Raw genomic sequence first — 26,708 nt, 5'->3', positions numbered from 1 at the left:
TTGAAAGCTCCCTCCATTGGTGCTTTCCGTGGACCGCCTTTCATGTAACCAATGAAATCGCTCCCATGCGATCTATCACAAATGCCCAGTCCGTTTTCTCAAACCGATTTATGGCTGAAAGCGGCGCGTTTTCATTGGACCGTCCTCAAATAGCGAGATCACAGTGATGGGATTCGTGACCGACCAGTCGCAAGGCTCTGCCAACCGCCATCTCGCCCGAACCTCGTCGAACATGCTGCCTCTGATGACTGTCTTCTTCGCACTGCTGACGCGGTGCGTCGGGCTACTGCAAGGACCTTTTAGAACTTGATTAACCTAGACCTTGCACGGGGCGCCAAAGCTCCTGGCCACGGCTCCCTGCCGCAGGCTTGGATTTCGTGGTAGCGAGTATTAAATATGAGAGGTTTTTAAAATCTTTTCCGAAACCTGCGGGTTTTTGCAGCGCATTGCCAAGTTGCAGTATCCGAGCAACATCGGAGCTATGCAAGCGGCTCAACCGACCGCGAGACCGCTGACCACCAAGCCATGTGATGGGCCGTCTCATCGCCGCCACCTCTGGGACGCGCGGAGCGACTGCTGGCAGCTGCGCGTCTGCGCGCTCGTGCTGAGCGTGTGCACCTTTGGCATCTTCCTCTTCATGGAGCTCATGCCCGAGCCGGACGTGACTCTTCTCGCGCTCGGTACGCTCATGGTCGCATGGATCGGGCCGCTGACGCTGCTTGCGGGCACGCAGTCGCCAGAAACGAAAGGCCACTTTACGTGGTGGCAGCCGTTCGAAGGCGGCTTCAGCTTTGTGTGCATGCAAGCGTTTGGCTGGTCTATGATTGCGCTCTTCCTCGCGCTCTGCCTCGTCATCTTGGCCAACTTTACGACCATCGCGCGCTTTGAAGGGCAGTTCCTTCTCTTGGGAATCGTCGCCTTTATCGCGCAAGCGCTTCTGAACTTGAGCATCGATCAGTTTGTCGTGCCCGACGAGCGCACGCCGACGTCACTTGTCCAGCGGTCCTTCTTACCCGGCTGGTCGAAAGCGCTCGTTGCGATTCTCGTCTCACTATCTGGAACCATCTTCTTTGCTGTGTACGACTCCGGTCTCTTTGCATCTGGCGGCGTCCTCCTCCCCATGGGCGTCGCCCAGTTCGCGCTCTCGGCCGTCCTGCTGCATGTCTGCGTCGGCGTCCTCGAGATGCCTGGTTACCGGCTCTGGCAGCCGTTTGAAGGCGGCTCGGTCTTTCTGCTGCTTCAGTTTTTGGCTGGAGCTTCTTTACGTGCATGGTGGTCGCGACTGCGTGCCTCATGTGTCTCCAGAGCCACTCGTACGGCCTCGCGCTCTGCTCCGGGCTCCTCGGGCTCGTTTCGCAAGTGCTCCTCCTGAGCTCGCTCTACTGCTTCAAGGCGTCCGAGCACCCGCGTGCGGCGTGGAGCTACATGCAAATTCCCGAAGAAGGGTTTCTTTCCGGTATTTTTGCCGTCTTTGCCTGCCTCCTCACGACGCTCGTGTGCCACTCGTCGCTCTTTCCATGCTTGTACGTGCTCGTTGACGGCAACACGCGCTTGCTCGGTACATTTGTCGCATATTTCTTTTCGTTTTCCCGACAATTGAACGGGTCTCTTAGGGATTGTCTGTCTCCTCTTGCTCGCCGGCGCCAGCCCCGTGGCCCACTGCGGCGGTACGTCTCTCGCTACGACGTCAACAATATGTGCATGGTCGTAGGCTACCGCAGCGTGCGCGGCTACAAGCTCTGGCAACCGTTTGTGGGCGACTCGAAATTTGTGTTTCTGCAGTCGATGGGGTGGCTCTGGTACGGCATTTTCCTCGGCGTCTCCCTCTTGCTGCTGCTCAACGACGATGCGTTCTTGATGCACGTCCTGCCGCTGGCCTGCGTGACCGGGTCGATTGCAGCGCTCGCGATCTCGCTCTCGATGCCGTTCTTTGAGATCGAAGAGTCGTCGTCGCCCATGGCCCTCTCAACAGCGTCCATGCTCTGGACGGGCGAGTATGAGCTCAGCCTTCTTCTCTCGTTTGCCACCATTGGGCTCCACCTGAGCATCGAGCTCCTCCATCTCCACGGCCGCACCGCGTTCGTGTGCTTGGCCCTCGGCCTGATCGCGGCCTGCGTCGCCGCTGTCACGACCCACGGCATGGGCACGCGCCTCCATGAAGGCTACGTCTTTTGGCAGCCGTTCTGCGGCGGCGACGCGTACGTGCTGCGCCAAGCGCTCGGGTGGACCTTCTTCTCGATCTTTATGCTCTTTGACTGCGTCTCGCTCGGCGCCATGTGGAACGAGATGCACGTCAAACCCGGCGTGCTCTTTGCACTGAGCTTGTATATGCTCGTGCCCCAAGTCGTGCTGGCGTCGTCGCTCACGCTCTTCGCGCCGACGACGCCGGCGCCGACCCCGTCGATGCAACCACTGCGCGTCTCCATGTTGGCGAGCGCCGCGCTCGACCTCGGGTCCTTCGCGCTCTTTTGCTGCGCCGAGGGCTTCAAGGACGCAGCGTGGTCCTTTGTGAGCGAAGTGCTCTTTGTGATTGCGACCATGGTCGCGGTGATTGGGCTCGCGTGCACACACTGCATCTGCGGGCCCCAGCTGGACCCGAGCTACCGCGTCTTTCAACCGCTCATCGGGGGGCTCCGCTTCGTCGTCTACCAAGGTCCGCCTCTCTCCCTCGATAGCCATTATTCATTCGGAGGATCGATCGATCGTAGGTGTCGGGTGGACGCTGGCGGTCATGGCGTGGGTCGCGGCGTGCACGGTCATCTACTGGCACGCGTCGTTTCTCAAGGTCCACGGCGTGGTCGCCGCCATTGGCATGATGTTTTTTGTGGCGCAAACGGTCCTGCTCGGCAGCCTTCGGTGCTTTGAGCCACCCGTGTTGACGCCGCCGCGGACGCCGCCGACGCGCCGCGTGCTACTTGATGTGCGCATCGAATCCTCGTGCTTGGGACCCGTGCTCGGGTTGGTGTCGTGCGCGGCCTTTGCGGTCGTCGACCTCGTGCTCTTGCGCTGCGGCGCGACGCTGCCGGCGTTTCCGCTCACAGTGTGCGCGGCGACCGCGCTCTTTGCGTCGATCCCGCTCACGTACCGCTTTGCGAACCGCGGGCGCATGCTCTACCAAGTGCTCGGCTACACGCTCGGGTCGTTCACGCTGCTCTTGGCGATCCTCTTCAGCATCAACGTGTGGCACGACGACGCGCACCTCTGGCTAGGCGTCTCGACCGGCGCGATGGGGTTCGCCGCACATTTTGTCTTGCTCTTCTCGCTTTCGCCGCCGGAGCGCCTTCCGCCGCGTCTCCTGCCGCTCGCCGGCACGGGCGCCGCGCTGCTCATGTGCGCAGTCGACAACCGCTTGTCGCTGGACGCGCTGCTCTCGGTCGTGCTCTCGCCCATGCATGTGCTCTACCTCGCCTGCTGCGTGCTCGTGCTTGGCGTCACCGTGTGCCTCTTGACGTGGATGCGCAAGTCGATGCTCTCATCTCGGATGCACGCGATCGTACGACGCCGTAGCGACCGTCACGTCACGGCGCTCTGGCCACACGACGTGGTCTTGACGCTCTGCGATTTCTTGACGTTCCAGGACCTCGCGCACTACGCGTCGACCTCGAGAGCGCACCGCGACGAGGTGTTTACGGCCGACGTCTGGCACACGCTCTTCCTTCGCCGCGCTGGCGTGACGACGAGCCGTCACGACGACGACGACGAAGCCTGGCGGCGCCTTACGCACGTGGCGTCGACTCAGCTCTTTTCGGATACGCTCTGCGTCCGCGTCGAGCGCGTCCTCTTGCAGTGGTTTTGCGACTGGGATGTGCCCCACGCGCGCGTCTTGCCGCCAACGCTTCGACTACCGCCATGGACCTCGAGCGTCTGGAAGCGCATTCTCGCCGTCGTCGACGGTGGCGGGGCCCTGTACCACTGCGAACTCTGCGCGCAATTCGAAGTGTTGACGCCGCACCAAGCGCGCTTTGAGGTCGACTACGCGTGTGGCGAGCACCAGACGTCGTCGTGGGTGCCGGCGCTGTGCCACTGCACGCACCCGGTGACGCACGCGCGCAAGGTCGCCCACCGCCGTTGCCTCGAACGGTCGCCTCGGACGACGATTTGCGACGTGCACGCGACCGCCGTCCTCGGGTGGCGGCCGCCGACGACGATGCTCGAGCTCTCGCGTACGACGCGCGTCGACGCGACGTGTGTGCTCTCGTGCCTCAAAGTGCTGCTCGTGCTCGCCGCGGGACTGCAGTACGCGGGGTTTGGCTGGAAGGCGCCGGCCCTGTACCTCTGGCTCCTGCACACGACGCTGCTGAGCTCGCTCTTGCACTCGCCTCGGTTCGACGCAGTCATTCGGCGCATCTGGGACGACCTGTTTGCGTTCCCGCTGTACCTCAGGCTCTACTATACGCTGTTTGCGTCGAGCTTTCTCGTGCTGCTGTGGTGCTCGCCGCTCTGGTCCAGCGCGTCGTATGTGCTCCACCTGCTCTTCGTCCTCAACGTGTGTCTCTACGCGCTCCTCTCGGCGCTCACGCTCTTTGCCTTTTGGAAAACCCACGCGGGCGTCCGCACCGTGCTCTCGCCGCGCCCGCAGATCGCGAGCTTGCCGCTCCGCGCGCGCTGCACGCTCTGCCGCCTGCATCTCTGCGTGACGCCGACGCAAGTGGTCGCGACGACCGAGTAGGTTCCTCGGTCCATCAATGCTTACGAAGCGAGAAGACACGCGCGTTCTATTGGTGGAGGTTGCCGCGAGGGCATGCCAGCGTCCGAGTGAAGAATGAACGAACGAACGAACGATTGATGGATTGATGATGGACCATGTGTGGTGGCTACCGCAATATCTCGGGCGAGAGGAGCGTGCGTGTGATGCTGAGCACGAGCGCGTGCTGGAGCATTTGCGTCTGCTTCGCATCGCTCGCTTCTTGGAGGTACAGGCGCGGGCACTGGAGAATGCGCAAGCACGTCTCAAAGTCGGCGTCCAAGATGACAGGCTCGAGCTCGTCGAGGACGACAAGCGCGAGGCCGCAGAGAACGCGGTGCCGGTCGATGCAGTAGACGTCGAGGAAGCGCAGCGCGAGGGTCGGGCCAAACGTCTCGAGCGACGAGAAGAGCGTGAGGAACCACCGGGCGGCAAACATGGACACGTGGACGCCGAGGCGGTCGAGGTGCGTGTGGAGCTCGGGCAGCTGTTCTCGGATGAGCACATCGAGCTACGCCGAGCATTCGTTGATATATGGATAGATTGATAGATTGATGATCGTGGTACCTTGGTAAAGAGAGACTGGAGCACGTGAAACCCAGGCTCGTACAAGGAGTTGGCGCCTTCGATGAGCTGCACAAAGGTCCAAAAGACACTGGCTTCGTCCGACGACGGCGACTCGAGAAGCAGCCGAATGATAAAGTTCATGCCCTGGCAGTACCCGACGCGTGGGTTGTGCACAACGTAGGCGCGGAGGAGGCGGCGCATCTGCGCTTCCATCGCCATGGCCCGCTCGACCGTCGCGCTGTCGCCGTGCCGCGGGCTGTGCCGATGGGTCGTCTGGACGCGCGCGGCTTCGACCAGCGCGACCACGTCGTCCGACACATCGTCGTCCTCAAACTGCAATGTCGTCGCTCCACCCCGCACGTTCTTGTAGCACGTCCGGCGCACGTCGACGTCAATGTCGCTAAACCAGTGCACGAGCTGCGCGTCCGGGTCCGAGTCTAAGCAGCTTCATGACGCTTATCCGAGATACGACGAGCCGGACAGACCGGGAAGGGCCTCGACGGACGCATGCGAGAGGTGCACCATGTACGCGCCGCGCTGCAAGAGCGCTTGGTAGTCGGTGCGGTGCGACGCGAGCTGGCCGTGCCGGGTGTAGAAGAACCAGAGCCAGAAGCGGCTGCGAAGGTGCGTTGGGACGCCGCCGGTGCGCACGGCGCGGTGCCACAGCGCGGGACGACCCATGATGCAGTTGTAGACGCCCTTGGAGACCATGCCAAACGTGCCCAGCGACACGACGTCGAGGTACGCGCCGATGGCAAGCACGTCCGAGTCGTCGAAATGACGTGGCAGCGTCGCGCGTGCGAATCGCGTCGTGGGTGGGTGGGCCTGCTCGTCGAGCGCCCAGAGCGCGCTCTCGATGCCGCGCCACTCGTTGGGGGCGAGCGCCAACGGCTTGGATTGGTGCTACGCCCGTGAGCCTGAGAGAGCGAGGCAGGAAGAGAAGACAACCTTGGGTCGTGGCGGGCTTGGCAGCGCCGGAGCCTTGTCCTGTGTGATCGACCACGACCGACGGACAAAGCCCGGGAACCACGACGTCTCGGCGTAGCGACGCGGCGACGACGGGCTGAGCAAAGGTGCCGAAATGAGCGCGTTCGCCGATGCCGGCGGTAGCAGCAGCGCCGGCATCTCGGTGGATGGCGACGAAGCCGATGACGATGACGGTGGCGGCGACTCGGGGAGGTCGGGGGTGGCGTTGCTCAGGTTGTCCCACAGCTTCTTTTGCGCCTGGGAAAAGAACTTGGCGATATGCAGCTTCTACGGAGCGATTGAGAAATGAGTGATGCGTGTGCAGTACCATGATCTCGAAGAGCTCGGCGCGGATCTGCGCCTCGTCGGCTTGGAGCTGCTGGATGTCGTCCATGCGCTGGCGCGTAAACGTCTGGTACGCTTGCCACGCGCGCTCGAGCTTGTACTGTCGCTCGAGCTTGGCGTCGTCAGGAACGCGCGACACGTCGAGCTTCAGCAGGTCGTAGTCCATGACGAGCCGGTCGCGCTTTTGCAGCTCGAGGCGCAAGAACGCACAGCGTTGCATGAGCGCTTGCAGCGGCGCCAGCACGGTGAGCGTCACGGCCTGCTCCATGGCCTCGGCTTGCTCGCGCAGCGCGTGCAGCGTCGCAAAGTAGCTGCTGCCCGATGGCTTGATCTGCTGGAACGTCGCGACAAGCGTGTGGCAAAAGGTATGGCAGCTCGACAAGGCCGTGAGCACCTGGTGGTACAGATGCGGCAGCGCCTCCTCCATGGCCGTGAAGGCGCCGCAGAGGATCTCGAAGGACGGGTCCTCGACCGACTGGGCGACGCCCATCGCGGCCAGCGTCTTGTACTTGAGCTGGCGCATGTTGAGGGCCAGCATCGTCGCCGCCGGGATCTTCCTGTCAGAAAAGCCGTCGGTTATCGGTATCCGGATAAACGAAGCCGGCCAATGAGCTCGCACCTGCAGCGGCGAACGCACATGAATCTTCACGGAAACCGCGGGACGGGGCGGCGGCGTCGCAGCTCCTGGCAACAAGTCTGACATGGCCATAGCCATGGTGCTGGTAAGCATGGCCGAGCGCAGGCGTGGCCATCGATGGCTCGCTCAAGCTTATCGAGGCAGAAGTAGCTGTGGGTAGCTCCACTTCGATATGGAAGTGGATTCCAGCGTAGTAGCCGGCGAAGCGGCGCCGAAAGGCGAGAGGAGACGCACAAAAGAAGAGTTCGTGTTCATGGACAGCGATGTACATGGCATGGGCGCGCGTGAAGCCATGCCGATAATAAATATATTCTAAGCTAGCGCAGTCGCTCACGCCGTGACGCGAGTCGGCTGACGGGTCGGCTGGAGGTCGTTCTCGGCAAAGTTGAGCTCCTCTTCGTCATAGTTGAGGTACGTCTCGTAGCGGTCTGAGAGAAGCTGCAAGAGAGGCTCCTCGAGCGTACTGCGCGAGATGGCCTCCGTGTCGGTGATCGCCGACGGCGACGAGACGGCATTCGGCGCTTCGTTGGAGAGGAGGATGCTATCGAGGTAGGCCAGTTCTTCGCCGCTGCAGACGGGCGCGGCGACCGTGATGGGCGACTCCGACCCGGCGGGTAAGGCCTTTCGTGTGCCCACATCGCCATCGTCGTGGTCCCATTTCGAGGTGCGGTCGCGGGCCGACGCTTTGGCCTCGTTCAGCCGTTGGATTTCGATCTGAATCTGTGACTGCTCGTCCTGCTCCATGACGCGGAAGAGCTTGGTGACGGAGCCAGGTAGTAGCTGGTCTACAAACGCGGGGTCGACGGGGTCGCAGAGGTAGCCGTCGCCCACCTTGCGCTTCAATTTGGCCCGGCGCTCGTCGAGGAAGGGCTCACGCCACTGCCACGGGCACTTGAGGAGCGCAAGGGAGCAGTTGGCGCCATGGAGCTTGAGCTCCGAGGAGCCGACGGGGCAGTCGCAGTGGATCGTCGAGGGCGCGTCCATCTCGGTGCTCGAAGAAGAAGACTTGGAATTTGAAAATGGAGAATCTCGGCTTGGAGGTTTTGGCTGGCTTTTTCCCCTGGTAAATTATATGGCCGCTAGCAAATGATTCGGCCACACGCCTTGGGATTGGGCACTTGACGCTGTGCTGATTCGTGATTGGCTACCTATTTTCGGGCGAACTTTGGCCGCGCGCACTTGAAGGACCGCTCGCAACGCGCCGTTTTATTGCATTTTATGCAGTTTACGCCCAAATTACTGGGCTTTTCTATGTAAACCCGAGCGACTTTAATATCGAAAGCACACCTGCGACACGTCCAGCAATCAACCGGTTGCGTGCGGCGCCTTGCGTCAACAGCGCCGTGGCCAACCGCCAGCCAGCGCATCCTCCGAGCGAAGCGACGACGAGCCGATCCCCGCGCATGCCGAGGCGAAGGGTTCAAGTCGACCAAGAGCTGGCTCCAAGCCCCGACTGCTTGAAGCATAAACAGCTTCCAGCTGGCACGAATAGCACCGCTGCAGAGGAGGACCCACTCGATACACACGACCCGCTTCCTCGCGCTCACGGCGACGCTGGCCTTTTGATCACCATATGGTGCGCAATGACCTTTCTCGAAGGGCTGGCCGCTGCGGCTTCGCCAGCGATCGGCGACCAAGGCGGATGACGAGGTGCGTATTGAAAGCACTGTGCAGTAGGATATATGTTCATCGGCAAGCTTCGCAAGGCGCCGCAGCTGGACGCGCGTCCTCGGCGCATGTCCCACCTTGCCTATCCACGGGGTAGAGCGGGATATCTTTTTTCAGAGGTTTTCATAACCTCTATTAATGGATGACCATCAAAATTATTTAGGACGATATATAAAAGGTGACAGTGCGCCCCAAGATCGCATGCAGGTGCTACCGTCGCTGCCCCAAGGCGGGCCCCAGGAAGCGCGCTCGAGACGACTCCTGCAGCGTGACCAGCCCTTCGACCGGCCGCTTCCACCGCTGCCAAAGGAGCGCGACTTTGTCGTGCCATCGGATTTTCGGGCGCAAGAAGAGGCCTACCAAGAGAAGCTCGCAGCGCAGACGGACGAGCTCGCGTTCCTGAAAAAGTACGTTGAGCGCATCCTCAACCAGCTCCGGCGCGTCCTTGTCAAGCACAACGAGCTTGAGCAGCTGCAGCAGCTCTGTGATCCAATCGCGCTGCAGGCCGACGATGATGGCAGCGCGCCGCTGCCGAGCCCGCCATGGTTCACATCCAAGGAGTACATGAGCCCGCTCTTTGCGGCGTACGAGAGCCGCATCAAGGAGCTCGTACGCCACCACATGCATGCATCCTTTGCACTCTCAATGCGCGCGTAGGAAGCTACGGTCGACAAGCACAAGCGGGATCTCGATGCGTTCGTGGGCCACGCCGACGCACTCGCCAGAGAGAACGAGCGGCTCCAGCAGTACACGCCCCTCCATCTCTTGCCTACGTAGCCTTTTATCCTCATTTATTCGCTGCTTAGTGAGCTCAGCGTGACCATGGACAAGCTCGTGCTGCAGTCGGACGTCCCCGCGTCGATGCGCTCTGGCGTCGACTTTTTCACCGACCAGCGCAAGCCCGACATGAGCGTCAACGACACGCTCGCCGACTTGAACGAGCGCATCGAGCTGCTCATGTCGGTGTGTCCTCATCCTACTACTTTCCGTTGGCCAATGCAATGTTATCGTGCAGGAGAACAGCTTGCTCGTGGAGCAGGCGTCGCTCCAAGAGACAGAGCTCGACGAGTTCCGACGCGACGTCGCGGAGCGTGACGCGCAGCTGCTCACGATGAGCCAGAATTTCAACCAAGCGACGCTCGCGGTCCAGGAGCTCCGCGATACAAACGACCACATGAAGCACGACAAGCAGCGCGCGGAGGCCCAAGTGCAGCAGTTTGCCGCCACCATCGCCCAGCTCGAGGCGCAGAAAGAGTCGATCTTGGCGCATGTGCAGAGCCACAAGGACGCCGTCGCCAAGTACGAGGTAAAGGATCTCCGATGCAGCGAGAAGGACACCGAGCCGTCGCCTAGCTCCAAGTGCAAGAGTACGAGCACCGATTGGCGCAGATCAAAGCTGCAAACGAGCAAAAGCAAAATGTCGTGACCAAGCGGTACCAAGGCGTGTGCGACCGGCTTCGCGAGCTCACGTCGGCGCTCGACGGAAAGGACAAGCAGCTCGAGCAGCTTCAGGTCCATCCCGCTCGACCACATATGTCATATGGAATGCGATATGCTGCACGCAGGAACTCTTCAATGCGACGAGCCACGAGCTCGACATGGTCAAGAGTGACTGCGAGGGCATGCTCAAAGTGATGCAGTCGATGGAGAAGCAGCTCGGCGAGTACGCATCGCGCGAAGACGCCGTGACAGAGGTGCGTCCTCCCACCATATCTGGCACAATCCCACGCCGTGATCTAGCTCGAACGGGCGAGTCAGGAGCGGGCGCAAGCGGCGATCCTCGAGCGCGATCAAGTACACCAAACGTAACACGTCCACGTCATGACGGCGCGTAGGCCAAGGCCAAAGAGACGCAGTGCCGGCGGGAAATCGCTCGGCTCACAGAGCAGAAGCGCGTCGCCGCGTCCGAGTATCTCAAGCTCCAAGACGAAAGCGTCGAGAAGCTCCGGCGCAAGTACGTAGATAGCGCTTCGAACGCCATGTTGCGATAGTAGACGAATAGGCTCGAGAACGAATTGGCGTATCGCAGCGACGAGCTCAAGCACGCGCAAACCACGATCGTGACGCTCAAGATGCAGCTTGTACGTTCGTGGCGCCTTATGTCCATGCGCCTCGATGCTGCTTCCATGCTAGGAGAATGCGATGCGGCTCCATGTGGACGCCGAAAGAAGCCTTCGCGACCTCACGACGCAGAGCGAGGCCCGCGTCGCTGCGTTCCAGGTATGTCCTTTTGCTTCCACCCACGCCCCCACTCTCGCGTAGGACAAGTTTGAGCACATGGTCGCCCGGGTCGCGTCGTCCGAGCTCGCCAGAGACGAGGTGCTGTCGTGTCCAAGCCTGCGCCGTCACTCTTTCTGGCGCTAGGCGCTGGCCAAAGAAAATCAAAGCGCCGCATCGCTCGTGGCCAAGGAGCTCCAGTTTGAGCGCGTTCTTGCCGAAGTGCAGGAGAAATGGCAGATGGAGAGAGACCAGAAAGGAGGCTTGGAGCGCGAACTGGAGGTGCGTCGCGCCGAGGTGCGCGAGGCCAACGAGGCGCTCGCCGCCAAAGAGCGTCACGTTGTGTCGATGACCAAGGAGCTCCACGACGTGCGGAGCGAGGTGTCGGCCAAGCAAAAGTACCAAATCGACATGTACGTGCAGCAAATTCGCGAACTCAAGGCGCGCCTCGATCAAGTCGAGACCGAGCTCGTGCGGGTGTGTGCATCCCTGCGACGATTGACCTGTCAACGCGCCTCTATTAGGCCAAGAATGAAAACACCAAGATGGAGCACATGCTTCGCATGGACCACCAGCGCATGGAAGGTCGCTTCAAGAGTGAGATGGACGTGTCTGCGAGCCGTCTTAGTCGCCTCAAGGACGAGAAGGCGCGCGTCGAGTCGCAGCTCCAGGAAGTCCAGGCGCGCCATGCGTCGTATGGCTCCAAGGTCCACGCCAAACTATCAACATATCAAGTGCTCTATCATCGAGAGTAGATCATTGCGCTCGAGCAAGAGCTGGCCGAGGCGCACCACCAATGCTCTCAGATGCACATGCACGTCGAAGAGGCCGAGCGCAAAGCGTCGGACGTCGGCGCGCAGCTAGCGATGCTGCTTGCGACACAGCACCAGCACGTGCGGCACGACGTCGAGCTCAAGTCGGCGTTGGATCGGACGCGGCTCGAGAAGGCGCGGCTTGAACGCGAGCTCTCGGTACATGCACTTCGCCTTCTTCGATGTCGGAATCCCATGCTGCCACTGCAGGTATTGCGCAAGACGCCAATGTCGTCCGAGAGTAGCAGCATGCAAAAGGCGCTCTTGATCGAGTCGCGAGGCAGTTGATGTTGTGTTTTCTCAAACGCAGAACGGCAACGTGGCGACTTCCAATCCCTCCAACGCCTGTCCAATGACGTGGCAGCTGCATATACAAGTACCGTAGTACTACGTTGAGGGTGGCCACGTGGTGTGTCACCGCCGACGTCGACGCCGCCAAACATTGCATCGGCCGACGTGTGCGGACACGCGATCTCCTGCGCCGGATGCCAGGATGCGCTTCCGGTTACGCCCGCCATGGGCGTCGAAGAGCGTCTGTCCGCAGGCGGCCAGCGACGGCAAGGACTCTGGTGTAGCCAGCGCAAGCAGACGCGGCGAAGAAGCGAGTCCTTGGATAAGCAACCGCAATCCGAGAGCAAACTCGTTGAGACGGCGCAACGCGGTCGCATGACGCAAGCTACTTGTGCTGAGCGCGGCGCCGAATCTCCGCCAATAGGCAGAGGTCGAGCAGTCGGCTCATTTTTCGATTTGGATTTCCCATGCCAGGTCCGCTCTGCCTCCTCCAGACGGTCGTCGCCGACGGCCTCTCGCTCGCGACCGGCGTTCCGTCGCGCGGGTCCATCGGCGCGTTTGCACGCGCGCTCGTTCTCTCGACGCCCCTGCTCTGCCTCCCATGTACGACGACGGCAAGAGGATGACGTGGAGCTCATGCGCTGGCCTGTAGTGCTCGTGTGCTGGAAGCTCGATGGCGGCTTCGATCGTCCGTGGACAGAGACGCTGCTCGGGCTCTGGATCCTGGACGCGACCCTCCTTCTTCGCAGTCTGCTTCCGATCGGCAAGACGCCGTTTGCCACGTACGTCCCGCACGTCGCCCGAGCACTCGATTCATGCGCTATGTGTAGGCGCCAGCTCGTTGCGCGCGTGCTCTTTGTCGCAACGCACGTGGCCGTGGCCCTGCGCCTCGACGATCACGTGGATTGGCACTGGAGCTCCGTCTTTCTCCCCATGGCACTGAGTCTCTTCTGCGGCGCATCGCCTGTGCCCGTGCTGCAAGTGCTCCTTCTCGGCCTCCACCTCGACGGATTCCTCACGTGGTCGTATCTCGTTCTCTTGGCGCCGATGTGGGGCCCGCTTCTCGTCGTCGGGGTCGTCCTGGTACGTCCCTTGGCTCTTTAGAGGAATACCACCTCAGGTCGCAACTAGCCAATGGGAGCGCTGTGGACAAGCGGGTCCATGCGACACAACGTCATGCGGCTCGTCGCGTCGTGGGCTGCGGCCGCGCTCCTCATGGGCCCGCCGCTTCTGCTCGTCGCACGGCTCGAGTACGCTTGCTTTCCTGCCATCTACATTGCGCTTCCGTGGATCGTCCTCTACGCGCTCTGCGTGCTTGGGGTAATGCACCCTTGTGATGGCGATCGTCTAGTCTCAGCCGACTTGTCTAGGCGCTGGCTTCGTCGACCAAGAAGGCGTCGCGCCTCGAGACCTTTTTCGTCGTCTAACCCAATACGAAGCTATTTATTTACACGCTTCTCGATGAAATGCTGCAGCCACCGGATGATGCGCTCTCCGCTTGCCACGTCACGATCTTTTAGTTGATTCGGGCAGAGTATGGGTATACAAATGGCTATATACTGCAGCGGTCGGTGGCCACTCGCGGTGGATCTTGGAAACGTATGAGTCTGCAGCTGAACCACGCGGAGCTCTTCAAGGTGGCGCCGATCTCGAGCCGCCAGTCGCTCAAGCTCCTGCCCTTCAGCCTCAAGAAGAAGAAGGTACGTGCCATGATCTTGCCTTGCGCATCGGCAGCGTCGTCGTCCGTAGCAAAAGCTGGTCATTGGCGATGACTCGGGCGTCGTGTCGTCGTTCCAGATGAAGAAGGGCGACCCCGTGGTACGCACGCGAGGCTACGCTCGCACAGCTCAGAGCGTCGTAGGTCATCTACAAGTCGGTGCCGCAGACCAACCCGATCACGTCCATCACCATGGGCTTGTACAAGGGCACGACGGACAAGGCGTATGTCTCGAGCGGCCAGCAAGTGTTGGGCTACACGAAGAAGGGCAAAGAGTTCTTCAAGTTCCAATCCAACCTCTCCGAGACCATCAACCGCGTGTTCACGTACGACACGCAGCTCTGGACGGGTCTGCGTGGCCATCGAGGAGGAGCGCTCATATGGTCGTCGTAGCCACCGACTACATTTACAACCAGTTTGAGAACGGCCAGGACAAACACTTTTACATGTGCCAAGATCGCATCAACGACATGCTGCTCTTCGACGAGAACGACGAGCTCGTGCCCGTCCTCGCGTGCCAGGACAAGTACATTCGCTTCATCCAGGTGCTTCCGTCGTCGATCGATGGCACGTCGCTTCCTTCTTAGTATCGCGTTATGTATGTAGGGCAACGAGCCGCTGGCGAAGAAGTCGGTGCCTGGCGCGTGCATGGCGTTGACCAAGCACGTTCAGAGAAAGGCGCCGAGCCAGATCTTGTATGGCAGTGCCAATGGCGCGTTTGGGGCTGTCCAGTGGAACAACCAAAAGGTCAAGACGATCTGGAAGACGGACGGCGGCCAGCTCGGCGACAGCAGCAACGCGCACGGCCCGGCGGCCATCACGGCGCTCGCGTCGTTCGACATCAACAAGGACGACTCGAACGAGATCATTGTATGCTATTGTCTTGTTGTACACGATACATAATGACAATATTGTCTAGGTCGGTCGGGACGACGGTCGCATCGAAGTCTACTCGGTGGATGCGGCGGGCGGCATCACGAAAGAATTTGAGAGCGTCGAGCAAGAGAGCGTCCGCGCGTTTCAAACCGGCGTGCTCTCCACGCCGGTAGCGCTCTCTCACGCTCTCATTTCTTATTGTGCTGATTGTAGGGCTTTGATGAAATCGTGTTTTGCACGTACTCGGGCCGCGTGCTCTCGCTCACGTCCGAGCCATTGGACCAACCCGTGCGATTTGGCTGTTGGAAATGATGGCTGGTAGAAATGAGCTTGCTCTAGGACGCCGACGATGTGTACGGCCGATCGCGCGGGACGGTCCAGCGTGAGACGCGCATCGTCAAGCTGCGCAAGGAGATCGCGCAGCTCGAAGAAAAAGTGACTTGTCTCGGTGCTCTCCTTGTCGCTGAAACACGAGGTAGGTGGCGAAAGAGCGGGATCGCGTTGCGCGCAAGAGTGCGAGCGAGAAGGAAGCGTGTCTCCCGGTCGTGGAAGAAGTGCCCGTCAACTGCAAGTGCGCACTCAACGTCGCCGAACAAACCTACGACCTCTCGGTAATTCGATCGGACCTGGATGATGTGCATCAACTTGATATACCGGTAGATTGAACTACCTGTCCCGATCGCAACCGTCGTGCTGCACTCGAGCGTCCCACTCGATCTGCTGGACACCGTCAACAACCAAGCGATTCTGTGCCGGTCGCCGCCCGATCCATCGACCAACTCGCACGTCCTGGCCACGTACCGCTGCCAAGAGTTTACGAACCGACTCGAGTTTCGTGTGCGGACGCTGGAAGGCCAATACGGCGAGATCGAGGTCCGACTAACTGTGCCCTGTCCATAAATTGATATATTGATACTTGCAGCTCACGGTGCTCGCGGACACGGTGCCTCGTTGCGCCCAAATCGTCAAGCAGTTCATCAAGCCGCTCTCGCTGCACCACCGCATCAACGTCGTCGAGTCGACCGAGCTGGACGAAGCAACGATGAACTCGCTGCATTTAACCGGCGACTTTTCGCTCCTCCAGGTGCACGAGTGGGTGAGCTACTGCCTCCCCGAGGTGCCGCTGCGTCTCCAGGACGACGACGTCAAAATGTACTTTCGCAATACGTTCTTCAGCAACGTACTCGTCTGCGAGTACCGGTACGACACTACATATTGTCTCTAGTCTTTTTTACTAAACTTGCGTAGCAAGGGCGAGGCGCAGTTTGCGTCATCGTCCATCTCGACCATCGCGATTTTAAAAGAAGTCATCACCAAGGAGGCGACGGCGCGCAAGATCGGGCTCGACATTAGCTTCGACATCAAGCCGACGTCGATTCCGTGTCTCCTCCACTTGCTGCGACCGAAACTCGACTGGAAGCAGATGATTGCGTCCCAAGTCAAAATCCTCGATGGCATCAAGGTATCCACTCGATCTTTGATAGATCCAAGTCAAACGCTGCTGTATGTGTAGGAGCTTCAAATGCACGAAGCGGACCACACGCTGTGGATGTCGCCCGAGTACCAAAGCGTGCTCAAGGACGCCGACACGATCCTCGAAGAGTTCAAAGCCCGACCCCGGGCGCTCAACTACCTCGCGGGTGTCCTCACCGACCTCTACGTGGACGTGTGCAAGTTCCGCGGTGTCAACGTACGTCTATCCTGGAGACATCGGGCCACGTATCCACGACTATTCTCCATGGCTAGCCCAAACCGCAGATTCCGCAGCTGTACCAGCTACTGGACCAGTACAACTTTGACGCGCTTCTTGCGTTCTTCATGCAGCACTACTGAGTACAAAAGGACGACGACGACGCGAGTGCAAAGTTAGTGTAATTCGTAGTAGTTTAGTCGACTTGTGCGATTAGCTAAAGATGAGCAAAGTGACCTTGTAGATGGCCGTCGTCGAGCAGTAGACAAAGAGCGAGCCGGAAACGATGAGGAGGATCCACGCGCCGCGCTTGCGCCAGTCCGAGTTGGGCTTCTCGGACCGGATGCGGATGTAGCAGACGCTCGGCAGCACATACGAGATGAGGATGCCGACCGTCGAGCCCATGATGTTCCAGACGACCGCGACGCCAGGCAGCGAGAACGCCAAGTAAAAGGCCATCGCGACCAGCACAAGGGTCATCGTGACATGCGGCAGGAGCGGGATCGGCTTCTCAGTCGTGTCGTCGGCCGGCGTTGAAAGCAGCGGCTGGTTCTCGTTGTGCTCGTTGACCGACTCGCGCGCGACTTGAATGAGGCGGTAGAGGGTCCGGCGGCACGGCAAAATCAGCAGCGGCAGCGAAAAGCAGATCGTCGTCAGAATGCCGCACCGGCCAATGTTCATGACCACGTCGTCTTGGTCAAAGTTGTTGAGGATGTCGCCTTGGACGCCGCCGACCTGCTCGTACGCGTAAATGTAGCCCAGCGTCCCGATGACCATGTAGAAAAACGAGGTCGAGAAGACGGTCGTGACAACCACGCGCTTGAGACGGCGGCGCGTCGGCTTGTGGAGCTCGCCGTACACGGGCAGCACGTTGAAGTGGCACAAGAAGGACGAGATGACAATGGGCAGCGCGTACATGGGATCTTCGACGTTGTCGGCCGCGTACTTGAGCGTCGAGGCGTCAAACGCGGGCGAGTTGATCTTCTCGATCGACCGGTAAAAGATGCCAATCGCAAAGACGCCGACCGTGCAGAGGCCGAGAATGGACGTGTACCGGAGCGAGTTCATGCTCTGGAGGAAGAGGAGCGGCGAGACGAGACCAATGAGGCCCATCGCGACGAGGTTCATGTCGTGGACCGAGAGCGTGCGGCCAAAGATGAACTGGGACGCGAGCGACCCGGCAATGTCCCGAACGAGAATCACATACCCGACAAACGCGAGGAAGATGAGGAGGATGAGCAGCACCATCGTAAAGACCTGCATGCGCTTCCCGAACGCGTTCTTGGCGATCTCTTCGTACGACTGCGCGCCTGACCGGCGTGAGCAGCTCACGAGGATGTACGACGTGAAGCTCGAGCCCATGGCGCAGAAGAACATCATGATGCAGCCGAGGACGATGCCGGAGCGCGCGATCGTGTACGGCAGCAAGAGCACGCCGCCGCCAATCAAGGTCGTGACGAGGTTCATGATGGAGCTCTTCGCGGTCGCTCGGCGCGCGGCCGAGTGCGGCGACGGGTAGAAGAACTCGTAGCTCTTCTTCTCGGCTTCGTACTGGAAGAGGTTGGGACTCTTGAGGGACATGGCCCCTGGCGTCAGGTGCACGTTGCTGCTGCTCGTCATCGACTGGGCAAAAGGCAAAATGACCACCTCAACTGCAAACTCAGTTCGTAGATTAATAAAATAAAATGATGCGTACCGCAAGTTCAACGCCATCCGCATGGACTTGATGTTTGTATCCAAGTGCCATCTGGACGCGCTGCCACGGGGATCAAAATTTGGATTTTGCCAAAAGATTTTATTCGCCACTGTATCCGGATGGTCGCGGTATCTTGGCGCTGCTGGCCCCACGCTCGGCCCTACCAAGGCCGGGGCTTAGTGCACAGGAGGAAGATAAGACACGAAGCGCTCGCTCATTGTCCAAGTACTGTGCTGTTGCGCAACGCGGCCCGTATTTATAGAAGTAATGGCGGCGCTGTACCTTTGGCGGCCGGCGGGACATGTTCAGCGATGTGTAACTCCGACCGGCGCCATGACGCCCCGTGTCAATTCCCGTGTAAATTGCGCCTCGCGCCGAGGAGGATGTGCCGGACGCTCTGAGTTTGTGGCCGGCAACGTCGCGGCCAAAAGAACTTGACGTGGCACGGCGTACGGCGAGGACCTGCAGCGTATCCGGACAAAGCGCTTGAAGTTTGCGCAATAAGATGCCGCTTCGATCATCGATCCCCGTCCATCAGGCAGCGTGTATCATCAACGCGTGGGCAGCCGACGGCAATGGTGATGTCGACAGAGTGGGAGCGTCGCCAGGGATTCCAAGGATGCGCGAGATTCCGCGGCTATGTCGCGGCCCGCAGCGTCTCTTTAAAAGTCGGTGGCGTGCGACCGGTGCGACATCAACGCAGGGATGCGATTGTGTCTTGGACTGCGACACCCAGCCTCCTCGTGTCACCCGCAGCTGCCGAGAAAGCGATTGAAAATACCAGTCGGTACATGCGCTGTGTACCGGCCCCTCGATCGTCAGTCAGTGACCGACGCCAGGGCTGGCGCCATTGACGTACACTATTTGACGACGGCAACTTGGCGTCAACATCGGCGACCCACGACGGAACGTGGGAAAGACGTCAACACGCGTGTCAACGCCACGGTCTAAATATGTAGCTTCCTCGCGCCTGCACATCCCGAAGAGACCGTCACGACGTTCCCCCTTGTCGTCGTACTCGACCATTCGAACACTACTACTGCACCGACGGTCCTACGATCTTACTGGATTTGGACCAATCCAATGGCGTTGCGCATGAAAAAGACGCGATTTTAACCAATGGCATCGATTTTATTGAAATGCCTAGGATTGGACAAAAGAAGCTCCATAAGCAATGGGATTGGCTGCGGTCGATAAATTCGACGCATCTCGCGTCAATCCACTCGTTCCAAGAAAAGACGATGCTCGCGCCGCAACAAGAAGTCGAAGTCGACGTACGCGATGGCGATCCTCTGGCGCTATGGGCTCATGGGCGCATGCGATGTAGGTCCGCAAGGAAGACCAGGACCGCATCAACGAATTCGGCCGCAACAACTCGCGCTTGGCCGACGTCCGCGACGAGGTCAAGGCGCTCAAGGTGCGATCTAGCATGCGCCGCACCGTGTAACTCAAGCTGCCCGTCGTCGCCGAATAGGACAAGCTCGAGACGCTCGACGATGCCAACACGGAAATCATGATGGGCGAAGGCGACAACGTCCAGTACGACAGCTAGGAGCCGCAGGGAACGTCGCGCTCATCGCTGCTCGTAGGCTCTTCATTGGCGAAAGCTTTGTGCAGGTCTCGGAAGAGTACGCTCAAGAGTACCTCGAAGCCCAGACTGAGGTAGCATCGATCTATGCCGCAACGGATGTGCTCGGACGCAGCACGGTGTTGTAGAAAACCCAGGCCAAGGTGGAGAAGCTGCAGGCCGAGGAGGCGTCGTTGGAGGCCCGCCAGGCGGTACGTGCTCTCCGTGAGGTACCGACATCCTCACCCGCCATGGGCGATTCTAGGCGCTCAAGAAGGTCCTCTACGCCCGCTTTGGCACGAGCATCAACTTGGAAGACAAGTAAATTTTGCCACACTACAATCATCATGCAACTGTGCTTGCTTGTGTTATATCAATGGTCGTGGGACTTGGCTTCAGCCTGGGCGCCGAGCTCCTTGGAGCGGTCGTACGCGGCCCAAATCGAGTCGGCAATCACCGCGCGGAACCCGCTCTTCTCCGCACGGTACATGGCGGCGGCGGTCGTGCCACCTGCATACGAGTTGACGTTCGTCGAAATATGGCTTCACGCCAGGACGTACCGGGACTCGTAATGTTGTTGCGAAGCACGACCGGGTGCAAGCCCGACGACTGCATGTACAGCGCGGATCCGAGCATCGTCTGCTGTACCAGTTTCTAGCGACGTCGTGAGCATCCAGTGGTTCGTGGTGTGGGAATACCTGCGCCACAATGCGGCTAAAGCCCATGTGGACACCGGCGTCGATCATGGCTTCCGCGACGAGGAAAAAGTAGGCTACCCGCGTGGATGAGATTGTAGTGGCGTGCAGTTAGCCACGTACCTGGGCCCGAGCCCGAGAGCGCGGTGGCCATGTCCAGGTTCTTCTCGTCCGCAACAAACACTTGCTTGCCAAACGCGCCGAGGATCTTCTTTGTCTAGAAACACGCAAGATAAGAGTCGGGGATCGAAAGAGCATGCGTACGAGTTCATGCTGGACGTCGCTGACATTGGACGACTGCGCCCAGACAGTGATGCCTTCGCCAATCATGGCCGGTGTGTTGGGCATCGACCGCACGATGCACGTGTCCGGGCCGAGCTCCTTCTTGTATGCTACGCGTCCATGATGAGACCTTGGAGGCAGCCAGCAATGGCAGGTAATACCATCGATCGTGACGCCGGCCACGATCGAAATGACGAGCGCGTTCGGGTCGAGGTACTTTTTCAAATCCTCAAACACCTATTACCATCATGGAACATGCGTTCTCGTCAAGCATGCAGCAGTGAAGCGTACCGCTTGCTTGAGCACTTGAGGTTTGACGGCGACGATGACCACGTCAGCGCCCACGAGCGCCTTCTTGTTCTTATCGACGGTCTCGACGTGCATTTGGTCAAACTTGTCGCGCGTTTCTAGCGATTATGCAGCCGTGTCAGCCATGACATTCGAGCTGCTATCGCCTTACCGGGGCTCGGCGCCGAGACGAGGACCTGGCTCGGCGGCAAGAGTTCCTGGGTCATCATGCCCGTAATGATGGCCTCGGCCATGTTGCCGCCGCCGATAAACGCGACGCGGTTCACGTTGAGCGTCGGGTTCGGGCCCATGTTCTCGTCGTCGTCGTCGGCGGCGGCGGCGCGCGTGCGCTTGGCCGACTTGGTGTACATGGGCGCGTACTTCTCTAGCACGGCCGAGTGCGACCGGTACCGGACCATGGGCGTGGCCGGCGTCTCGAAGAGCGACGAGGCAAAGGCGGCGCGGACGACGCGGGACCGGCGGCGAAGGGTGGCAGTCGCGACGCGGAGCATGGCGATTCTGTGGTTGGAAGCAGGATATTTTCGAAATACTTCAACTCCAAAGGGTGCGCACGTCTATTGCGATACCTTGAATTGAGTATGCAGATCCAGACAACTGCTTCAGGGTACACCACATGGTGGCACCACCAGCACCACCACAAGATAAATCGACACTTTGCGTAACCGGTTTGGATTTGCGTCGGCACGACGCAATTGTGTCGCATTTGAGCAAAAGGTCACATAGAGAGGGGTCTTAATGCAGTGATGTGGGGCATTGTAGCCCAAGAGCACAATATGTTTCGACTGTGTACGAGAGAAACGTGGGGAGACATCCTCGCGCGAGCATGTCGCCATCGCAAGGTCTTTGTTCGACCTCGATTGCTTTTTAATGCTTCATTGAATTAAATAGCAAGCATGTATGGTAGCGCTTTCACATATCCGGAATACTCTGGAAGCACCGGATACGAACAAGGTGGAATGTGATTGGTGGATATTCCCACAGTATTGCGATCGATGAGCACGATGGCCATGGGAGCTGACCAACTTGGGCTCGAGCGCTTGGCCATCGACGCCCTCGGCGCCTCGATGCGTGCGCTCAACCACTGTGTCGACTCAATCCGCTCGGTGCCATTGGATGCGACGGCAGCCATGACTGACAACATCCTGCAAGCAATGGGCATCAAGGATGCTGACCTTGCCAACGTTGGCTCGGTCGTCGCATCACGTCTGGTCGCTCTTCTGCAAGGCCTCGCCGCCGCAATTACCGAAGGCGAAGCTCTTGAGGTCCATAGAATACGCTTTCAAATCCCTACTGAAGTCGAGCGCTTGTATAGATCACGCGTCCGCCGGATGCGAATCCAGCCAAGCCGCGCGCGCCGCTGTGCCTTTTGAGTCTGCGCGACTACACGGGCGTCCAGGCCGCAATCGAACTCCTCGTAACATGGGGCATCTACCCATGTGTCGAAGCTGGCATTCTCGTGCCACTCGAGCAACGCGTTGTGTCCAAGACCATGAAGAGTATGGCACGTCTCCTCGACAAACCAAGTTCTTATTGTCTCTAGTTGCAAAGCACGTGGTGGCGCACGGAAGTCAGCTGCCGACTGCATCGCCGCACGACCAGCTCTACACCGTCGTCGCGTGCCTTCTCAACGTGCTGCAGCTCTCGCAGTTCAAGCCGATGCTACTGCCGGCGTACCTCCGCGACATCTTTGCTGCGCTCGTGTACGAGCGCCACGTGTCCCAGGGCCCGCACTCGCTCGCCGCCCAAAAGCTCCTCGATGCACTCGTCGACGACCTCCCCCTTCGCGTCACAATGAGCAGCGTCCGCGCTGTCTTGGGCCAGTGCCATCGGTCGCCCAGTACGCCACTGCATCCTTCCTCTCGAGCCTTCACCACATTATATCAATCAATTAGATGTGGCGTTCAAGACCCAGTGCGGCCTCCTTCTCACGGCGTGCGTGCTCAAGCCCGGTGGCGTGCACTCGACCGTCGAGGTGCTCTTGAGCACGGTCGACGAAGGCAACACGCAAGCTCGCATGCACGTCGCCAGTCTCGTACGGCATTGATACATTGATCGTTGGCCACTGTACAAATGCCGTGTTTGGTGCTAGATTGCGCGCTGCCCACGCGGGTATGAACGCGATGCGTACCTTGCCGCGGTCGCGCCGCAGCTGCTGCAGCTATTGAGTGCCAAGGACATGCCCAAAGCCGCCAAGCTCCTCCGGGAAACAACGGGCTTGATCGTGTGCCAACTCATCTTGGAGTATCCGCTCGCGTCCGTCGACACGACGCTCTTGCAGCCGCTGCTCGGACCGCTCTTGCGCGTCGAGGGCCAGCCTCGTGCCGCGTCTCTGAACCGTGATGCGATCCACTTTATTGCCACCGAGGACGAGCTCGGTGCGTGCCTCGCCGCCCTCAACGGTACGCGCGCGATGCATTCCAGTGGCTGTCTCGAGTCGTCCGTGGTATTAGTGATGTTGCTGGGGCCGCCGCCACCTGCGCCCGTGCTTCTCGCGCTCGCCCCGTGCTTCCGTCCGCTCGTTTTGCTCTACGCTTTCTGTGTCGCCAGGTAGTCTGCACTCGTCTGTCTATCCATCTGTACATTCGATGCGTGCTAGCAAATCCTACTGGAAGGAGACGGTGCAGCAACTGCTTGCAGGTACGGTCGCTTCACGAGCTCGACGTCCGTGATGATAGTTGACGCGTAGCGTACGTTCAAGCGGCGCCGTTCGCAGCCTTGTTGCTGCAAAGCGCGGTGGCCCCGATGAACCCGACGCACCGCACGAGCCTGCAGCCGCTCGCTTCTGCATCGCACCTCGCATGTACCTTCTCTGCGGGTGGCTCGGGGGGTGCTGCAATCACGGCCCTCGACTCGTCGTACCCGATCGACTCGATCGTCGCCGGTATCGTCGACCTCCTCCAGGCGCCCGCGCTCGAAGCCTGCGACGTTGTCGGCGATCTCTTCACGTCGCTTTTGACGAGCTACATGCAGCTCAAGACCGGCGTGGCCGCTTCGTCGTCGCCAATCGCTGGCATGGACGCCTATGCTGCTGTGGTTCAGGCGCCAGAGAACGCTCCGTCGATGCTGCAGCTGCTGGTCGCCCTCACCGAGGTCGTGGGCCCTGCCGTCTTGCGCAGCGGCGCGTCGATCCTGCAGTGTCTTGTCACCGTCATCGACATGTACACGTCGTCGACGTCGATGCAATCATCGATGTATGACGCGCCATTGTCCGACGACGACGACGACGAGACGGCGATGGACGTGCTGAGCGTCTGCCTCGGTATGGTCACGACAATCCTCGAGGTCGGTGCCCGCGACCGGTCGCCACACGAAGAGGCGCTGCTCAAGCAGCTGCTTCCGTCGCTCGAGGCCCTCTCGACGCACCAGAAGGTCGACATTGCCGAGATGGCCTCGGAGCTCCGATTGCAGCTGCTGGCGCGCGCGGCGAACACAGTGCCCGAGCCCAAGTTGACTGCGCTTACGTTCGCCAACATTCTGGCGCTGTCGGAGAAGGACCTCCAGAGCCCGTCGGTGCCGTTGCGGGCGCGCGGCCTCGTGCGCTTGAACAAACTCATTCGGAGCCGAGAGGCCATTGACGTGGCCGCTCTCACGAAGCTCTTCCTCGCGCACCTCCACGACGCCGAGAGCTACGTCTTCTTGGCGTCGATTCAAGTACGTGCGGGTATCTAAAGTACGCGATGTGGGAGTGCATGCTAGGCGCTCGCGAGTCTTGCCGACATGCACCCGACGATTGCGATCCCGATGCTGCTCGACGCGGCCACCGACACGAAGAAGACACTGTCGCTTGACCAGCGCATCAAGCTCAGCGAAGCGCTCATGTTCACGGCGCGGCGCTGTGGCGATGTCCTTCCCGCGTACAGCCGCGGCTTTGTGTATGCGTACTTGGGAGCGATTCGCACGACGTCGGCCACGACCGACTTGGCCGACGCCACGTACCGAGCGAGCTGCCTCTCGAATTTGGCCGAGGTCGAACGAGCAATGCATAGGATTGCTTTATTGCTTTACATGTATGCTTATGCTGGCGACTTGTAGGTCTGTGGTCTTCTGCGCTGGGCGATCCATCCGTTCTTGACCGACGTGCTCTTGTGCGTCAAAGACGTTCTGCAGGTCGAGCGCGGCAGGGCCGAGCCGCAGATCGCGCTGCGCCGCGGCGCTGTCTTCGTGCTAAACCAAATGCTCCATGTACGTCAACTAGATGCATGTATCGCTTGTGCTCATGACGCTGGCTCGTTGGACTAGCTCATGGGCCGGGACGTGTTTGCGATCGCGTCGGAGCACATGACGCCCATCTACCGGCTGCTCAAAGGCGTCGCAGGCGACTCGGACGGCGTGTGTGTCTTCCATGCGACGCAGGCGCTGGCCGAGCTCGATGTGCTCATGCGTGGCGAGCTCTTCCAGGTCGGGAGGTCGTCCATGATCCAGCTGCTTTGACGTTCGACAAGAATAAATTTGGATTTTCCAGCAAAATAGATCTCGGCTCTTTTGATTGGACGTTGTAAATTCAACGCCGCTTCCGATTGGCTACCGGAGATTGGGGCTTCCGCGTTGAGCATGGCGAAACAGCGTTTGAGCGTTGAGGATGCTAAGTCGGTACGGCTAGCTTGTATTCGCGCAGTCAAGATTTAGAGGTATGAAGCGAGCGCTCGAGGTATCCGCGACGGACGCGACCCAGGCCCGGGCCAAGGCGCGCAGCGACCTCGACAAGCTCGGCGAGGAAGGCGTCGTGCGCCACGTGCTCTCGTACCTCGACGTCAAGGACCACCACGTGGCCAAGGCCGTCTGCCGCGGCTGGAAAAGCCTGATCGAGACGCTGGACATGGCGGTCTTAGACTTGAGCGTGCGCTCGCCGCTCCATGCGAAGAACCTCGAGGCCGCGTTCCTCTCGACCATCAACAGCTACCGCGACGTGCGCACGATCGACTTTACCGGCCAGCGCTCGCTCTGCGACCGCGACCTCCTTGTGCTCACGTCGTGCTTTTGGTCGTCGCTCGAGACGATCGTGGTCGATGACTGCCTCGACATCACCGACTTTGGCCTCTTAGCGATCCTCAACGCGCAGTCGCAGCGCCTCCACACGGTCTCGTTCCGCAACTGCAAGCTCGTGACGGGGCGGTTTGCGCAGACAGCCATCACAGGTCATCACCCGTCGCTTCGGACGCTCGACTTTCACAACACACGCGTCAATCTCGGCCTTGTCCAGCACTTGGAGAGTCGGTTTCCGTCGCTCCAGTCGATCGTTGCCACGCACACGCCGGCGCACTACGAGCTGCTGCGCGCGGCGCCGTGGGGCGACCTCCAGGCCGAGTGGGCGCGCTGCGTGGCGCACCAGCTCACCAAAGTCCATTTTTCGATCGTACTCGAGGACTTTGCCGCGCTCCAGAAGCGCGTGCCGCTCCGAACGGTCTTTGAAAAGACCCTTTTGAGCAGCAGAAAGGCGCTCGTCGACATGCCGCTCGAGAGCGAGAGCTACTCGTCCGCGCTCCTCCACGTGTGCGAACACGACATTGAGGACGTCGTGCACATCCTTTTGAGCGTCGGCGCCGACGTCGAAGTCACGAACAAGGACGGCGCGACGCCGCTCTGCCTCGCCGCCACCAGCGGGTGCCTCGGCGCCGTCGACGCGCTCGTGAAGCGTGGCGCGTGCATCAACGCCCGGACGCTGTCGCTGGCCACGCCGCTCTACTTTGCG

The 26,708-nt window shown here is 60.2% G+C and overlaps 10 protein-coding genes across 10 annotated transcripts in view; 6 read left to right on the top strand and 4 right to left on the bottom strand.

Annotated features, from left to right (window-relative positions):
* The first annotated feature begins 461 nt into the window (after positions 1-461).
* On the top strand, positions 462-4,796 carry SPRG_00361 (hypothetical protein). Its single transcript, XM_012338460.1, has 5 exons — positions 462-1,190; positions 1,244-1,558; positions 1,614-1,667; positions 1,712-2,653; positions 2,709-4,796. The coding sequence occupies exons 1-5, from the start codon at positions 482-484 to the stop codon at positions 4,667-4,669; spliced, it is 3,981 nt and encodes a 1,326-aa protein (XP_012193850.1). The 5' UTR covers positions 462-481; the 3' UTR covers positions 4,670-4,796.
* On the bottom strand, positions 4,784-7,135 carry SPRG_00360 (hypothetical protein). The gene is made up of 5 exons (XM_012338459.1): positions 6,546-7,135; positions 6,200-6,505; positions 5,737-6,154; positions 5,252-5,688; positions 4,784-5,195 (listed from the first exon to the last, which is right to left on the bottom strand). The coding sequence occupies exons 1-5, from the start codon at positions 7,098-7,100 to the stop codon at positions 4,815-4,817; spliced, it is 2,097 nt and encodes a 698-aa protein (XP_012193849.1). The 5' UTR covers positions 7,101-7,135; the 3' UTR covers positions 4,784-4,814.
* Positions 7,136-7,529: 394 nt separating this feature from the next.
* SPRG_00359 (hypothetical protein) lies at positions 7,530-8,183 on the bottom strand (the record flags this gene model as incomplete). The annotated part of the gene is made up of 1 exon (XM_012338458.1): positions 7,530-8,183. The coding sequence occupies one exon, from the start codon at positions 8,181-8,183 to the stop codon at positions 7,530-7,532; it is 654 nt and encodes a 217-aa protein (XP_012193848.1).
* An 866-nt stretch (positions 8,184-9,049) lies between these two features.
* SPRG_00358 (hypothetical protein) lies at positions 9,050-12,184 on the top strand (the record flags this gene model as incomplete). The annotated part of the gene is made up of 15 exons (XM_012338457.1): positions 9,050-9,476; positions 9,525-9,613; positions 9,674-9,830; positions 9,883-10,173; positions 10,221-10,379; positions 10,433-10,561; positions 10,608-10,661; positions 10,703-10,821; positions 10,870-10,948; positions 11,001-11,087; positions 11,130-11,186; positions 11,232-11,561; positions 11,609-11,791; positions 11,840-12,055; positions 12,107-12,184. The coding sequence occupies exons 1-15, from the start codon at positions 9,069-9,071 to the stop codon at positions 12,182-12,184; spliced, it is 2,436 nt and encodes an 811-aa protein (XP_012193847.1). The 5' UTR covers positions 9,050-9,068.
* A 282-nt stretch (positions 12,185-12,466) lies between these two features.
* Positions 12,467-13,638, top strand: SPRG_00357 (hypothetical protein). The gene is made up of 5 exons (XM_012338456.1): positions 12,467-12,790; positions 12,840-12,969; positions 13,018-13,270; positions 13,319-13,507; positions 13,558-13,638. Exons 1-5 carry the CDS (start codon positions 12,655-12,657, stop codon positions 13,612-13,614), a joined length of 765 nt encoding a protein of 254 aa, XP_012193846.1. The 5' UTR covers positions 12,467-12,654; the 3' UTR covers positions 13,615-13,638.
* A 148-nt stretch (positions 13,639-13,786) lies between these two features.
* On the top strand, positions 13,787-16,719 carry SPRG_00356 (hypothetical protein; the record flags this gene model as incomplete). Its single annotated transcript, XM_012338455.1, has 14 exons — positions 13,787-13,887; positions 13,937-14,005; positions 14,049-14,253; positions 14,298-14,449; positions 14,511-14,774; positions 14,824-14,949; positions 14,994-15,068; positions 15,120-15,215; positions 15,260-15,391; positions 15,441-15,653; positions 15,703-15,980; positions 16,029-16,242; positions 16,294-16,470; positions 16,527-16,719. Coding segments are annotated over 14 exons (2,189 nt in total), but the record flags the coding sequence as incomplete, so codon positions are not given.
* On the bottom strand, positions 16,632-18,134 carry SPRG_00355 (hypothetical protein). Its single transcript, XM_012338454.1, has one exon. It carries the CDS (start codon positions 18,088-18,090, stop codon positions 16,684-16,686), a length of 1,407 nt encoding a protein of 468 aa, XP_012193844.1. The 5' UTR covers positions 18,091-18,134; the 3' UTR covers positions 16,632-16,683.
* Positions 18,135-19,334: 1,200 nt separating this feature from the next.
* Positions 19,335-20,091, top strand: SPRG_00354 (hypothetical protein). The gene is made up of 6 exons (XM_012338453.1): positions 19,335-19,440; positions 19,494-19,583; positions 19,641-19,705; positions 19,756-19,828; positions 19,883-19,945; positions 19,999-20,091. The coding sequence occupies exons 1-6, from the start codon at positions 19,408-19,410 to the stop codon at positions 20,056-20,058; spliced, it is 384 nt and encodes a 127-aa protein (XP_012193843.1). The 5' UTR covers positions 19,335-19,407; the 3' UTR covers positions 20,059-20,091.
* SPRG_00353 (pyrroline-5-carboxylate reductase) lies at positions 20,033-21,581 on the bottom strand. Its single transcript, XM_012338452.1, has 8 exons — positions 21,171-21,581; positions 21,002-21,117; positions 20,872-20,947; positions 20,693-20,820; positions 20,552-20,645; positions 20,432-20,505; positions 20,294-20,387; positions 20,033-20,243 (listed from the first exon to the last, which is right to left on the bottom strand). Exons 1-8 carry the CDS (start codon positions 21,508-21,510, stop codon positions 20,107-20,109), a joined length of 1,059 nt encoding a protein of 352 aa, XP_012193842.1. The 5' UTR covers positions 21,511-21,581; the 3' UTR covers positions 20,033-20,106.
* A 439-nt stretch (positions 21,582-22,020) lies between these two features.
* SPRG_18793 (hypothetical protein) overlaps positions 22,021-26,708 on the top strand; it is a gene marked incomplete at both ends in the record, with an annotated part of 5,780 nt that continues 1,092 nt past the window's right edge. The window contains 12 exons of the mRNA XM_012338625.1: positions 22,021-22,281; positions 22,332-22,515; positions 22,560-22,856; positions 22,912-23,051; positions 23,109-23,418; positions 23,470-23,566; positions 23,616-23,656; positions 23,706-24,670; positions 24,716-24,985; positions 25,052-25,201; positions 25,259-25,425; positions 25,646-26,645. Of these exons, the coding sequence (XP_012194015.1) occupies positions 22,021-22,281; positions 22,332-22,515; positions 22,560-22,856; positions 22,912-23,051; positions 23,109-23,418; positions 23,470-23,566; positions 23,616-23,656; positions 23,706-24,670; positions 24,716-24,985; positions 25,052-25,201; positions 25,259-25,425; positions 25,646-26,645 (3,882 nt within the window). The remainder of the gene's footprint in view (positions 22,282-22,331; positions 22,516-22,559; positions 22,857-22,911; positions 23,052-23,108; positions 23,419-23,469; positions 23,567-23,615; positions 23,657-23,705; positions 24,671-24,715; positions 24,986-25,051; positions 25,202-25,258; positions 25,426-25,645; positions 26,646-26,708) is intronic.

This window comes from Saprolegnia parasitica, assembly GCF_000151545.1.
Source record: "Saprolegnia parasitica CBS 223.65 unplaced genomic scaffold supercont2.1, whole genome shotgun sequence".
NCBI lineage: Eukaryota > Oomycota > Saprolegniomycetes > Saprolegniales > Saprolegniaceae > Saprolegnia > Saprolegnia parasitica.
This window is presented reverse-complemented; position numbering and strand designations above follow the sequence as displayed.